This window comes from Bos grunniens, chromosome 9 (genome assembly GCF_055505025.1).
Source record: "Bos grunniens cultivar Pamir isolate PY7600 chromosome 9, Bosgru_T2T1.0, whole genome shotgun sequence".
Lineage (NCBI taxonomy): Eukaryota > Metazoa > Chordata > Mammalia > Artiodactyla > Bovidae > Bos > Bos grunniens.
The window spans coordinates 90325551-90339283 of record NC_141173.1 but is presented as its reverse complement, the minus strand read 5'-3'; the positions used below and the strand labels follow the sequence as shown (position 1 = coordinate 90339283).

Genomic DNA, 13733 nt, shown 5'->3' with positions numbered 1-13733 from the left:
ATCACAGGCAGATTCTTTAACAGCTGAGCTACCCGGGCAGTTAGCTTTTTCCCTCTGGTGGCCATTTTAGTGTCTGCAAAACAACTCAAGAATGTGAATCAGACTTTGTTATTTATATCCTTCAGGGAGAAGCTAAATATTCTGTGACTGTTGTCCTAATTGTTAACCGTTTGAGTCTGCTTTTTTGCAACTCAGGGGAGACCTGGGAGACTACAGCTTTTCTACAAACAAGAGACAAGGGACACAGAAGGGCTTTAGTATCTGGGAAGGCCTCACAGAGTCCTGCTCAATTTCAATTTTTTATAAATTGAACCCAATAGTGATTCAATTATAAATTGAAACTCACCCCAACCCAATGGTGAATTTAAATATTGACTCTTGTCTAGGTACAATATAACACGGCCAGACCTATTTCTGTCCTCCTTTTAAACATTTGATATTCTTCTTGAGCTGTTACTCTGATATTCCAGGACCAGATGCTTGGACACTAGGTGTATTTGCTCCCATCTGCTTTCCACCTGGCAGCTTCTCTAGACAGTCCTAATGTGCTCCGCTGGTATCCCAGCTTCTCCAGCTGAGTCACCTGACTTCTTTCACTTGCTGGCCACTTGCTCTTCCCAGTCCTTTGGATTTTTTTTTCATCATAATATTCTGCAAGTACTTTGCATATCTTAGGGGAATGCCCTGTATTTTTAAAAAGAACCTCAGACTTAAGAATCATTGATTTTTATTGTCTATTAAGCAGTTCTTCTTGTGGTAACATGTGATATCTGTCCTCTTGAATTATTATTTAACTAAAGTCATTGTTTAAACCATCTTCATGTCTTACCTTCATGTCTCATGCAGATTACAAGTATCAGTTCAGTTCAGTCACTTAGTTGTGTCTGACTCTTTGCAACCCATGAACTGCAGCATGCCAGGCTTCCCTGTCCATCACCAACTCCCGGAGCTTACTCAAACTAGTGTCCACTGAGTCAGTGATGCCATCCAACCATCTCATCCTCTGTTGTCCCCTTCTCCTCCCACCTCCAATTTTTCCCAGTATTACAAGTATAAGAGATGTACTTTAAAGTATATGTAATGTTGTCTAAGTCTTATATATCTCATTGAAGCACACAGGATTCTGTTTAGATAATAGCTGCTCAAGCAAAAGAAAAAGACAAGGTAGGAAATGGGTTTCCTGTCCTTTTCTGACATTCACAACAGCTTGTGTGACAGCATCAACAGTCTCCCTTCTGATATCCCAGGCATTTCCTGAGAGATATGCTGATTCAGAAATCTGTAAAACAGCATAAAGCCGACCTAGCCATAGAAGATCATGTTTTCCGTTGACTTAATTAACATAACCTCAAACTGAGATGAGCAGAGTTCCCAAGATACAACAAAGAAACCCATAAGTATTCATAAGATGGCCTTTTGAAAGAAGCTTTCTTTGGCACTTTATCTCTGCCAAACATTGTGCTGGATGCTGGGGATATGAGATGAATGTAATTACCATGGCTTCTAGAAGGTGAAAGCCTTGTGGATGGAGACAGACAGGGTGTATGAGGTGAGAGAAAGGCGGAAAGAGGGCACCAGAAGGGGAGTCAGCATCATGCTTCCTGGGGATGTAAGGCCTGCACTGAGATTTGAAGGGCCTCTTAGAAAAGAAATTGAAGAGTGGTTATGAAGGAGGAGTCTTCGTGTGTATACAGCAGGGTGGAGTGCTTAGGGAATTTCAGGGAACTGTTTATGATTAGAGCATTAACTAGGAATGAAGAAAAGTCAGAGATCAGCCCAGAGAGACAGGCCTGGGCCATTTCCTGAAGTGAATCCCTGACAATACACAGGGCTGGGATCCAGGCATAGATAGCACAGACTGAATGAGATCCCTCGATGGGAAGTGACTGCATTCAGATAAACCACAGAGAGCCAGGTAGCCAGGCCTCTGAGGGTACCCAGCACCATCACTGAAAGGCATGTCAGCTGTGCGCTCTGGTCTGGTGGCTGCTCCAATGTCAACAATCATGTGTCACTCCCCTGTGCTCCTGACAGAATTCATTTTTTTTTTTTCCCTGTTTTCTTTAGAGAGTCTCTGGACAAGCTGTCCCAGAGAGGGCAGCTTCTCAGTGAAGAAGGCCACGGTGCTGGGAAAGAAAGCCGCCTGTGTTCCCAGCTCCTCACAAGCTATCAGAACTTACTCCGGATGACCAAGGAGAAGCTCCGGAGCTGCCAGGTGGCCCTGCAGGAGCACGAGGCCCTGGAGGAGGCGCTGCAGAGCATGTGGTCCTGGGTGAAGGACATGCAGGACAGACTGGCCAGTGCAGAGAGCACTGTGGGGAGCAAAGACGCCTTGGAGAGACGGCTGTTACAAGTGCAGGTACGTGGGGCGCCAGCCTGAGGCCTTCCGAAAACTGTTGGATTAGACTCACAGGTGTTTGGGGTGTCCCTGGTGGCTCAGACTATAAAGAATCTGCCTGCAATGCAAGAGACCTGGATTTAACCCCTGGGTGGGGAAGATCCCCTGGAGAAGGGAATGGCTACCCACTCCAGTAGTTTTGTCTGGGAAATCCCATGGATAGAGGAGCCTGGTGGGCTACAGTCTGTAGGGTCACAAAGAGTCGGACATGACTGAGTAATTAACACACACACACACACACACACACACACGCATACACACAGGTGTTTGAGTTAGGTCCTCATCGTTCAACTGTGAGCCTCCTCAGGATTACGTGGGCAAAATGAAGAAAATGGGCAAAAAAAGGATTTGGAGGGATTGTTTTCCTCTTCTGTCAAGGAATATTTTTGTTCTGATAGCTTTAAAATATTTTTTTTTAAATTTTAGTAAACATTTTTCGCAAATATTATGAATACCTACTCTACTCCAAGCACCATGCAAGTTGATTGGAATATAGAGACAAAAATTAGTTCTTGCTTTCCAGGAGTTCCCAGTTAGTGGAAGAGATCAACCTGTAAATTATTAAATTATTACTTTCAGTACAGCCTGTATGGAGGGGCCCTGATGAAGTACGGAGGAGGCCACAGACTAGCCTGCAGTCCATGAAGTTTCCTTTGAAAGGCAGAAATTACCCAGGCAATAGAAATAGGGATCTGTCAAGTTTTGGACAAGAGTGTCTTTGTTTTCAAAATGACTTCTCTTTACTCTGATGCAAAATTCAATAAAGTTCCACTTCTAGGCTTGTGGTCCAGAGTTTTCCAGAAACTTAAATCAGAGTTGGTCTCTGACTTCCAGACTCCCGGACTTCTAATATTTAAGTAAGGTGTTATAGGGCCATAGGGTCCAGAGTTTGATATTGTTGTTGTTGTTCCATTTTAAGGTAAGGTATGCCTTAGCTTGATTCTCATGGGAAACAACACATCAGAAGGTTTTAGTAATCCTGCTGATGATTATTCATTCTTCCTTCACAGGAAATTCTCCTGATGAAAGGTGAAGGGGAAGTTAAATTGAACATGGCCATTGGCAAAGGGGAACAGGCCTTGAGAAGTAGCAACAAGGAGGGTCAGAAGGTGATCCAGACTCAGCTACAGACCCTTAAAGACGTGTGGGCTAACATCGTGGACTCCTCCGTCCATGCCCAGAGGTACAGAGCCCATTTTTAGTGTGTCTTTGCCTGAGTCAAACCCAGTGACTTAGTAAAATGATGGAGTAGAGCTGAAGGTATCCTGTAAGAGAGTTACCAAGCGTGTTATTTTAGATGGTTGTATGGATGCCTGTATCTGCCTGATTGAATTTTCTATAACTGCAATGGCTGGTTTTGTTTGCTTGCTTGCTTTGTGTGTGTGTGTGTGTGTGTGTGTAATATTTACATCTCCCATAACATCTCTCATGGATTCTGGCACACATGGGCTTAATCAGATACCGCCTCTAAATTCATCAAAGAAAGAATACGTCTTTAATAACTTTAACAACTTTAATAACTTTTTGCTTTTTAAGGAAAGTTAAGTCATTGGCAACTTTTGAGCTTACATACAAATCTTTTTCTCAACTGAAGTAATATCCCTAACAGTGGGCTTACAGAGATGTTGGGAGAGTATGTGATCACCCCACTCTATCCTGACATTTAGAGTAAGGCCAGGGGACCAACCTCCTGCTATGTGTGAACACCTTCACATGGGCAACAGCCAGACCACACGACCCCATTGCATCAGATGCTGATGAGAAAACAGAGAAGATTCTAATTGTTACACAAGGTTTTGTTGTTGTGTTATATTTATGATTCAAAGACTTTCATCTTCCTCCCTCTTCTCAGAGGATCTACAAATAATCTGACTGGCTGGTTGGACAAATGACTTTCAGCAGTATTATACTAATACATATTCCAGAAGTCACATTCTAAAGGTTATATGTACTGTTCAATCACGGAAGAAGTGTGTGCTCAAAATCATCTTCATAAATAGATGAACAGAAGATTAGAGCTCATCACAAAACAAAATAACACTCCAGTTACTCACTGCAGTGTAAACAGTGAACCACGGTGACAGCTAAAAACGTGCTTTGTTTACTTTGCATATGGAGGGTAGGTGGTAACTCCACAGAGTCAGCAGGATTTTGAATCTTCATCACAACTCATAATGGTCAGCAAAGAAAAAAAAAATCAGATTCAATAGTTCTATTATTCTATAGATCAGACTGCTGGGGCATGAACTAAACTCCCCAATGCTTGGTAACAGGCCAACTTCATAAAAGTGAATAGCAATACGGGTGAATATTTTCCGGATGTTAGAATAAGATGTTAAATACAGGAAGCGGATTTAAATCCTTGATTCTTCTCTTTCAGCAAGGAATTCACTTTGGAAACTGCATTTTGAGCTGTAGCAGTGCTCAAATTATTGTGCTAAAATAATGAAACAAAGTAGTTTTTGCTCTCTCAGTGCTCAAAAGCTAGGGTAGGATATATTCCAAAATAAATAAATAAATAAAACAACCAAGCCTCTGACTCAGATTGTGTTCCTAAGATGCTGTGGACTGTGGAAAAGAGTAGGGCTTGGATGGCTTCTGGAGAAGTGAGATGGATTTGGACTTTCCAGAAAATTATTTGCAGAAAGAATAGGGCTTTAAGGCATATATGATAAGGTATATATTGGTGCAAAGGGGAAATTTTGAGCAAAAGAAACAATTTGGAAGTACATTCACCACAGATATAACTTCAGGGTCATAGAATTATATGCAAGGGAGAGTGGGAGGGGTCACTGAAGATGAGTTAGAATAGTTTGTAAAGCTAAATGTTGGAGGTATTTTAAAAATGCCAGTCTAGAGAGCCTTTTAGTTGACTATTGGGAGAGCTATTGACTTGACTATTAACTTAGGCGACTATATTTCTAATACTATTAGCACACTGAGCCTTCATCCCTTCACACATTCAACACAGAAGCACTAAACATTATATATTATATCTGCAAGTGAAAAAATCAATCTAATTATGTCATTTACCCAAAAGAATACTTTACATTTTGAATTCCATTATCTTTAATAGGATAAACCAAATCCAAGAAAATACAGAATTAATGTATATTAAATAAAATTTAACTGGTGCCCCCTGGCTGATGTTTTGACAATGTAACATGTATATGTGTCTATTCATTTAGGGCAATTAGCATCTGGAAGACAAATCTCCAGATGCATATGCGACTAAGACATCTTCAAATTTGGGGATAAATTTATTTTTATTTGGAAGAAGCTGTGTTGTAGGTCAGAAGAGTAATGTTTTCCCCTTCACTTGAAAACACTGTTTTCATCACTTACAATACCATTCGGTAAAAGAGCTTACATGGGTGCAATGCCCTCATGGTTGGTTTTTAGTAGAGATGTGATGATAACTTACTTTTGTAATATGTGACATTGGTTCTAGCACTTTAGAATCTGTGATTAGCCAGTGGAATGACTATCTAGAGTGGAAAAACCAGTTGGAGCAGTGGATGGAATCGGTGGATCAAAAAGTAGAACATCCCTTGCAACCACAGCCTGGTCTGAAAGAGAAGTTTTCCCTCCTGGATCACTTTCAGTCCATTGTATCAGAGGCAGAAGACCATGCCGGAGCGCTGCAGCGACTCACAGCAAAGGCCAGGGAGCTCTACCAGAAGACTGAGGATGAGGCTTTCACGGATATGGCTCAAGAGGAACTGAAAACACAGTTTAATGACATACTGACCGTTTCCAAGGTTAGTGCTTTATAGCAAAGGAAAAACGTCAAGGTTCAGGTAAAGAATACACTGTAGGTTAAATTTTAGGGGAATTGGTGTGGAGGTTGTGAGGGAGGCTGAAGAGGGAGGGGATATATATAATATATACATTATGTATATATGTACACGTTATGTGTATATATGTATATATACACACATATATATACAGCTTATTCGCTTTGTTGTACAGCAGAAACCAACATAACATTGTAAAGCCATTATCCTCCAATTAAAAATTTTAAAAATAGAAATAAAAAATGAAACTATATCTTTAGTGAACAGGTATATTACATAAAGGGTCATTTCTCACCAATGGATGCCCATGAATTTTTCTCTCTATGCAATTTTGGGATTATTGTTTATTTGTTCTTCATCCTTCTCCACTCAGAATGTTAATCAACCCATTTCTTTTCTTTGTAAGACTCTCTGAGACTCAGTTGTCAGTTTCGAGTTCTTTTGCTTTTGCTGCCACTTATATTTGTTACGTTAGGTGCAAGTCTATTTACCTCCCAGATTTAAGTCATGTACCAAGTATTCTATTTCTCATTTTAGTAAAACCCTCATTTTTCTGTTCTCCAAGAAATTGGCTCCTTCGTGTAATATGAAGATTTTCTCTCAATTCTATCTCTGAATTACTTTCCTCCTTGACTTTTCTATTGCATATATGTGAGAATGTTAAAGAAAATAAGGGAGAAGATTTTTTCCTTCTCTTGGCTTCCTTTAGGGAACTCTTGTATTATTAGTACTACAGTTTTTAACATATGTGTTCAGTTCAGTTCAGTTCAGTCGCTCAGTCATGTCCGACTCTTTGCGACCCCATGAATCCCAGCACGCCAGGCCTCCCTGTCCATCACCAACTCCCAGAGTTCACTGAGACTCATGTCCATCGAGTCAGTGATGCCATCCAGCCATCTCATCCTCTGTCGTCCCCTTCTCCTCCTGTCCCCAATCCCTCCCAGCATCAGAGTCTTTTCCAATGAGTCAACTCTTCACATGAGGTGGCCAAAGTACTGGAGTTTCAGCTTCACCATCATTCCTTCCAAAGAAATCCCAGGGCTGATCTCCTTTAGAATGGACTGGTTGGATCTCCTTGCAGTCCAAGGGACTCTGAAGAGTCTTCTCCAACACCACAGTTTAAAAACATCAATTCTTCGGTGCTCAGCTTTCTTCACAGTCCAACTCTCACATCCATACATGAACACTGGAAAAACCATAGCCTTGACTAGACGGACCTTTGTTGGCAAAGTAATATCTCTGCTTTTCAGTATGCTATCTAGGTTGGTCATAACTTTTCTTCCAAGGAGTAAGCGTCTTTTAATTTCATGGCTGCAGTCACCATCTGCAGTGATTTTGTAGCCTAGAAAAATAAAGTCTGACACTGTTTCCACTGTTTGCCCATCTATTTCCCATGAAGTGATGGGACCAGATGCCATGATCTTCGTTTTCTGAATGTTGAGCTTTAAGCCAACTTTTTCACTCTCTTCTTTCACTCTCGTCAATAGGCTTTTTAATTCCTCTTCACTTTCTGCCATAAGGGTGGTGTCATCTGCATATCTGAGGTGATTGATATTTCTCCCGGCAATCTTGATTCCAACTTGTGCTTCTTCCAGCCCAAAGTTTCTCATGATGTACTCTGCATATAAGTTAAATAAGCAGGGTGACAATATACAGCCTTGATGTACTCTTTTTCCTATTTGGAACCAGTCTGTTGTTCCATGTTCAGTTCCAACTGTTGCTTCCTGACCTGCATATAGGTTTCTCAAGAGGCAGGTCAGTTGTTAGTTTATCTTAATTTTTATTTTGGTAATGATTAAGAGCTATGACTTCAGTTAAAAAGACCTAGAAATTTGAATTCTGGCTTTGACGCTTTTTCGGATGTATGACTTTGGGCATGTTACTTAACTTCTGTAACCTCTAAAGGTCCTTTCTCATAATACAGTTAAATAATATTATCTACATCACATAGCTGTCATGAGGATTAAATGAGCAAATTTATTTTAAGTGCTGAGCAGAATACTGTACACAAAGGCAACACAAATAATTTCTTGAACAATAAGAACAGTTATAATAATAGTAATAATTAAGTGGATTATTAGTGAGGGATGTTAGTCAACATTCATTAAGCATAGATTTTTATTCTAAGCTAGACCAAGTAAAACTTAAAGGAAAATGATTGCTTCTTCACAGTCTTTCAGTAGAATTAAGATTTGATTTTTTTCATTTTGAGATATTAGACATAGAGAAAATTCAAAAATAAGAAAAGAATCTTTTAAGATCATTAAGACACCTGCTGCCTTGTCTGAATAATGATTCGGGTTCTGAATAATGATTACTGTTAAAGTACTCTTCTTTCTCTACCAGGAGAAAATGAGGAAAGTAGAAGAGATTGTGAAAGACCATCTCATGTATTTAGACGCAGTCCAAGAATTCACGGATTGGCTCCATTCAGCAAAGGAAGAACTTCATCGGTGGTCAGATATGTCAGGAGATTCACCAGCCACCCAGAAAAAATTATCTAAAATTAAGGTCAGAAAATAGATGGATGGTATAACTGCATTGGTTCTTGGGTATCACATTTCTGTGATGAAGATTCTGTGGATAAGATTATTTAAAATATTTTATTCCTGTTTTCTATTTGTTGGCATTTATTACCTTGTACCTCATGAATCAAAAATATAGGTAGGAGAAAAAAGGAAATTCAAAACATGGTACACTTGTGAGGAAAATGGACCACTGTCCATGGATGCTTCTGTGTGCAAATGTGCTTATTATTACTGTAGCATCAAGGCCTACAAAATATGCACCAGATTGGTGGGCTGACAAAACCAGATACCATTTTCTAGCACAGTGAAAGAAAAGTTTATAAAGTAACTTGGTTAAAAGTATTTGAATAATTCACTTGTTTTATTCTGCTTTCTTAGCCAACAGTATGACAACATAGTAGAAAACAGCAATTTTAAGGGCATTAAAATAGGTTCCTGTTTATAAGGTCTACTTTAAAAAAAAAAAAAAAAGAAGTTCACATATCTGAGGGAGCTGGAACAAATATATTTCTATTTACTTGAATATTAAATTGCATTCATTTCCTCTATGTGGAAGTAATAGATTTTAATCTGAGAACCAGGAAATGGTGATATTTTCAATTGTTTAATTGTACATGAGGAAACATTGAAATACGTAGTATAAATGTGGTCAGGAATACAAGACTGGGATTGTGTTCTGACACCTGGAAATCAGAACATAAAAATACTCGTTGATGACAGCAACAATAACTACATTTTGAAAGTTTACTCTTAAATGTTCAGAAAGTATTATCTTATTTAAATCTTACTACAACTGCACAGGTTTTAAATGAGATAACCACAGAGAGCCACTTCTAAAATTCTTATTACCTGTGTGATTCCATAAAATGCTTTGCTGTATTCTTCACTAATATTTTGATTTGTTCCTCCATTCATTCACCCATTCATCCATTTATTCAATGAAGGTTGTACAACCCTCAAGGAACTTGACGTGTGGGAGGGAATGAGGATGCACAAACTGATGCTTATAAAATCATACAGCAAATCTAACCCTAGCTCACGAGTTCAGGCTCTAGAATCGGACCCTGACGCTACACCTTATCCCTGCTGCTTTTCTTAGGGCAAGTTACTTGATGTCCTCAAGCCTCAACCTCTTTCTTCATCAGTAAAAATCAGAGTAACAATAGTACCTGCCTCACAGAGTCATTTTGAGGACTAAATTAGATCATGTGCCTAAAGCATTATCCAGGAGCTAAGTCATAAATTTGTATTAAAATTAACAAAAATAATGGATACATAAATATATAAACATCAGAATAGATTCTGTAGAGAAATCTATTCTTAGCAAGAAATACCACTATTTTACCTAATTAGCAATACATAAGTTTATCTTGTTATCTTTTGGGGTATTTGTGTGCTTTAAGCCTAAAAGTTGCAGTTAAATTGTTGAATTTCTAGTGAGGTTCTCAAAAGTAAAAAGAATAGTAATAAATCAATACTGTGTAAAGGTTGTTTTGAGCTTTCAGCTTAAGTATGTCTGTGAATGATTTATTTTAGTTACTATAAAAATAGTTAACATGCTGAAAGTGAAAGTAAAAGTGAAAGTTGCTCTGCTGCTGCTGCTGCTGCTGCTAAGTCACTTCAGTCCTGTCCGACTCCGTGCGACCCCGTAGACAGCAACCCACCAGGCTCCCCCGTCCCTGGGATTCTCCAGGCAAGAACTGGAGTGGGAAAGTCGCTCAGCTGTGTCCAGTTCTCTGGGACCCCGTGGACTATACAGTTAATGGAAATCTCCAGGCCAGAAAACTGGAGTGGGTAGCTGTTTCCTTCTCCAGGAGATCTTCCCAACCCAGGGATCGAACCAAGGTGTCCTGGATTGCAGGCGGATTCTTTACCAACTGAGCTATCAGGGAAACCTGCATACTGAACTATTTCATACTTAAAATATGTCATATGAAAATATTAAGATACTGAAGTATTTGAAATTGAGGAGGGCTTATTCTTTTGTTGTGATGAGTTAGCTTGATTCCTAGTGGAAGAGAAGTGTCGTTTAAGCCACCACCTCGGGGAAGAAGATGGAAATGGGGTAGAGACAAGAGCAGAGGACAGAACAAGAACAAGGACAAGAATGAGGGCAATCCTTGTTCACTTGTCTTGATGTCAACTTAGGGAAAAATAAGATTCACTCATTTATCTGAGTAATACACCACGGGCAAACATTCAAATCACTATCAAAATAGTTTCACATATTCCAACAACGCCGGATTTCAGGGTTCCCCTTTAGTCTGTTTCAGGATGTTGCAGATTCCTCAATTTACTTCACCACAAACCTTGACGCTCACAATGATAATTTTCTACTATAATAACTTAGGAGTGGGCGGATGAATTGAATCCGGTTCCTTGTGGCACACTTGCTAAAACTTCCTAGCAGGACAGGGTCCCCCTCTGTACACATTTGGAAACTTGAAGGCCAAGTGACTCAGAGCCTCCTCGGTTGCCATGGTGATATTCCATTACAGGAGCTGATGGATTCCAGAGAGATTGGTGCAAGCCGCCTAAGCAGAGTAGAGTCTCTGGCCCCTGCCGTGAAACGGAACACGACTGCCAGTGGCTGTGAGCTCTTGGACACGGAGATGCAGGCCCTGCGTGCGGACTGGAAGCAGTGGGAAGACAGCGTTTTCCAAACGCAGACCAGCTTGGAGAACCTGGTTAGCCAAATGGCCCTTTCGGAGCAGGAGTTCTCAGGCCAAGTGGCTCAGCTGGAGCAGGCCCTTGAACAGTTCAGTGCCCTCCTGACAAGCTGGACTCAGCAGTTAGCCCTCCTGGAAGGCAAGAACACAGATAAGGAGCTGGTGGAATGCTGGCAGAAGGGCCGGGTAAGTTGGTTTCCTGTGTCTGCTGGGGGGTTATGCTAAAATGTTTGTTTGCCTTTCTTTATTGCTAAACAACAACAACAAAAAATTCCTTGCTAACTAAAAACATGCAACATTCATACTTGGAAAAATAAGTATGAATCTAATTAAATTTGTAAAGCTGCTCCATTTCCTTTTTTCATAAATCAAAGTACTGTAAAAATATAGACATAAGGGAGAAAGAGGTTTTCTTTCTTTTTACCATAAGAAGCGTTTATGGATAGTGGGAATATTTTACTTTCATTCTTATGATGTAAGAGTTTGTAATGTTGTTTTCAGCTACTCAGTCTGAAAAAAGTGGCCTGTGGGTAGAGGCATAAATAGAGAGTCAGAGCTGTTTTCCTGCCAGGGAATTACTTCCAACAATTAAATGATTGAATTCATAGCTTTGAAAAAAATTTTGGTAATCTCCTAAAATACAGCTAATAGTTTTCACCCTGATTAGCTCTCCTGTGTGTGGATTTGACAGCTGTGTTTGAATTAATCCGTTAACAGAACTCCTAGTCATGCTCACCAGTTGCCTTGTGGACTTTTTTTTTTAACTAATAGCTGTCCTTTCAGAATGTGAGGAAGGAAAGCATAAAAGGAAGAGTGAAAAATGGGCAGAAGCTTGAAATCTTCTTTCTTTCTTTTACTGTTAAATAATATCTCAGAAAGCCTTTCGATATGTGCAGTTTTAGAGTGCTCTGAATCATGGATGTCCTTAAAAGGAAGTTTAGTAAACTTCTCTGTTTCTATTTATGTTATTGATTTCAAAATATCTCCAGCCAGTAAGAAAGTCTTGCAGTATTTCCAACACTGTATCTGAAACAAATATAGCACCCACAAAATAAAACTTCATAATCATCTCTTATACTATTTAATTTATAATGTTTCTAGGATTTTGTTTTCTCGCGTTTCCTATCCTTTAGGCTTAAGCTCCAGAATAAAGCACAGAAAGTTCTGTAAAACAGGGAGAAGGAAGTCAGTACGTTGTCCCATGTGGTCAATATTATTCACTCTGGTATAAAACAATGAATTATTATGCTTTAGTTCTTTTGTGTTCCTTTTCTTTCTCTTCCATTAATATGATGAATTTTTTTTAACAGAAAGATTTGGTTATATTTAGATTGAATTACTGTTTTGAGCTATCATTTTTTTATTCATACTACTAATGAAAGTAATAGGTGAAACCTATAAAAAACGCACATGATAATGTAAAGAGAATATGGACTTTTTTTTTTGCTTTAGAAGTCCAGTTACCTTGAAGTTTGTTTAAACAAAGAGAAAAAGGTCATAATGTTTTCATGCAATACATACGTTGTTCTTTAAGTAACACTTGTGACAAACAGAAATAACTAAGGAATGCTGCACTTGTGATCTGTACAAAACACCAACATTTTGGGTTGTACATAATTTAAAGAAATATCCCAATCACTTTTCAAAATATTGTAGTAGCCAATACATAGAGATATGCCTTAGGTGGTCATAGGAATGTAATTCAGAAAATTAAGAAAAAAAAAAGAACATACTGGAACTACTGAATTTATTCAGAATCACTGAGGAAGAAAAACAACCTCGAACTTCCATACTGATTTTACATAACTTGTATATAGTACCTTGACTTAAATTCAAGAGAAAAAGTTAAGACTCTCCTCTTCTATTTTTGGTAGACAGGTGCATGGTAAACTAAGATAACATTTCTCCCTGATTTTACCTGAGAGTGGCCTTTTAAATTTTCTATTTAAAAGAGGACAGGTTTGGCACATTTATACTAATGTTAAAACATTATTAGCATTTCTTGGAATCTCAAGAAGACAATATAGATTATTATTTGTGCTGGTAATCCAAAATTGCCAGCCCTTCGCTTAAATCTCCTTCCAGATTTGGCTCCAAAGTTCATACTTTAGATGATAATACTATATCACCTCCCAATATTCAGATTTCCTTTTATTTTTAATAATGATGTTTTAATATCAAAACAGATAACATTATGCTGTATACCTTAAACTTATACAGTGCTATATGTCAATTATATCCCAATAAAACCAGGAAAAAATAAAAGATAAAAACAGATAATAAATTTTCTCACCACACACAAAAATGGAAATGGTAATTATGTGATGGGATGGAGGTGTGA

General features: G+C 38.9%; 1 protein-coding gene across 20 annotated transcripts in view; it reads left to right on the top strand.

The window, feature by feature from the left end:
• SYNE1 (spectrin repeat containing nuclear envelope protein 1) overlaps positions 1-13733 on the top strand; it is a 500805-nt gene that overhangs the window by 230440 nt on the left and 256632 nt on the right. For all 20 annotated transcript variants that reach the window (XR_015133337.1, XM_086318390.1, XM_086318389.1 and 17 more), the window contains 5 exons: positions 2068-2359; positions 3409-3581; positions 5850-6159; positions 8542-8706; positions 11222-11578. Coding sequence is in view for 19 of the 20 variants with exons in the window: in XM_086318390.1 (XP_086174516.1) it covers positions 2068-2359; positions 3409-3581; positions 5850-6159; positions 8542-8706; positions 11222-11578 (1297 nt within the window). In the remaining variant the exon portion in view is untranslated. The remainder of the gene's footprint in view (positions 1-2067; positions 2360-3408; positions 3582-5849; positions 6160-8541; positions 8707-11221; positions 11579-13733) is intronic.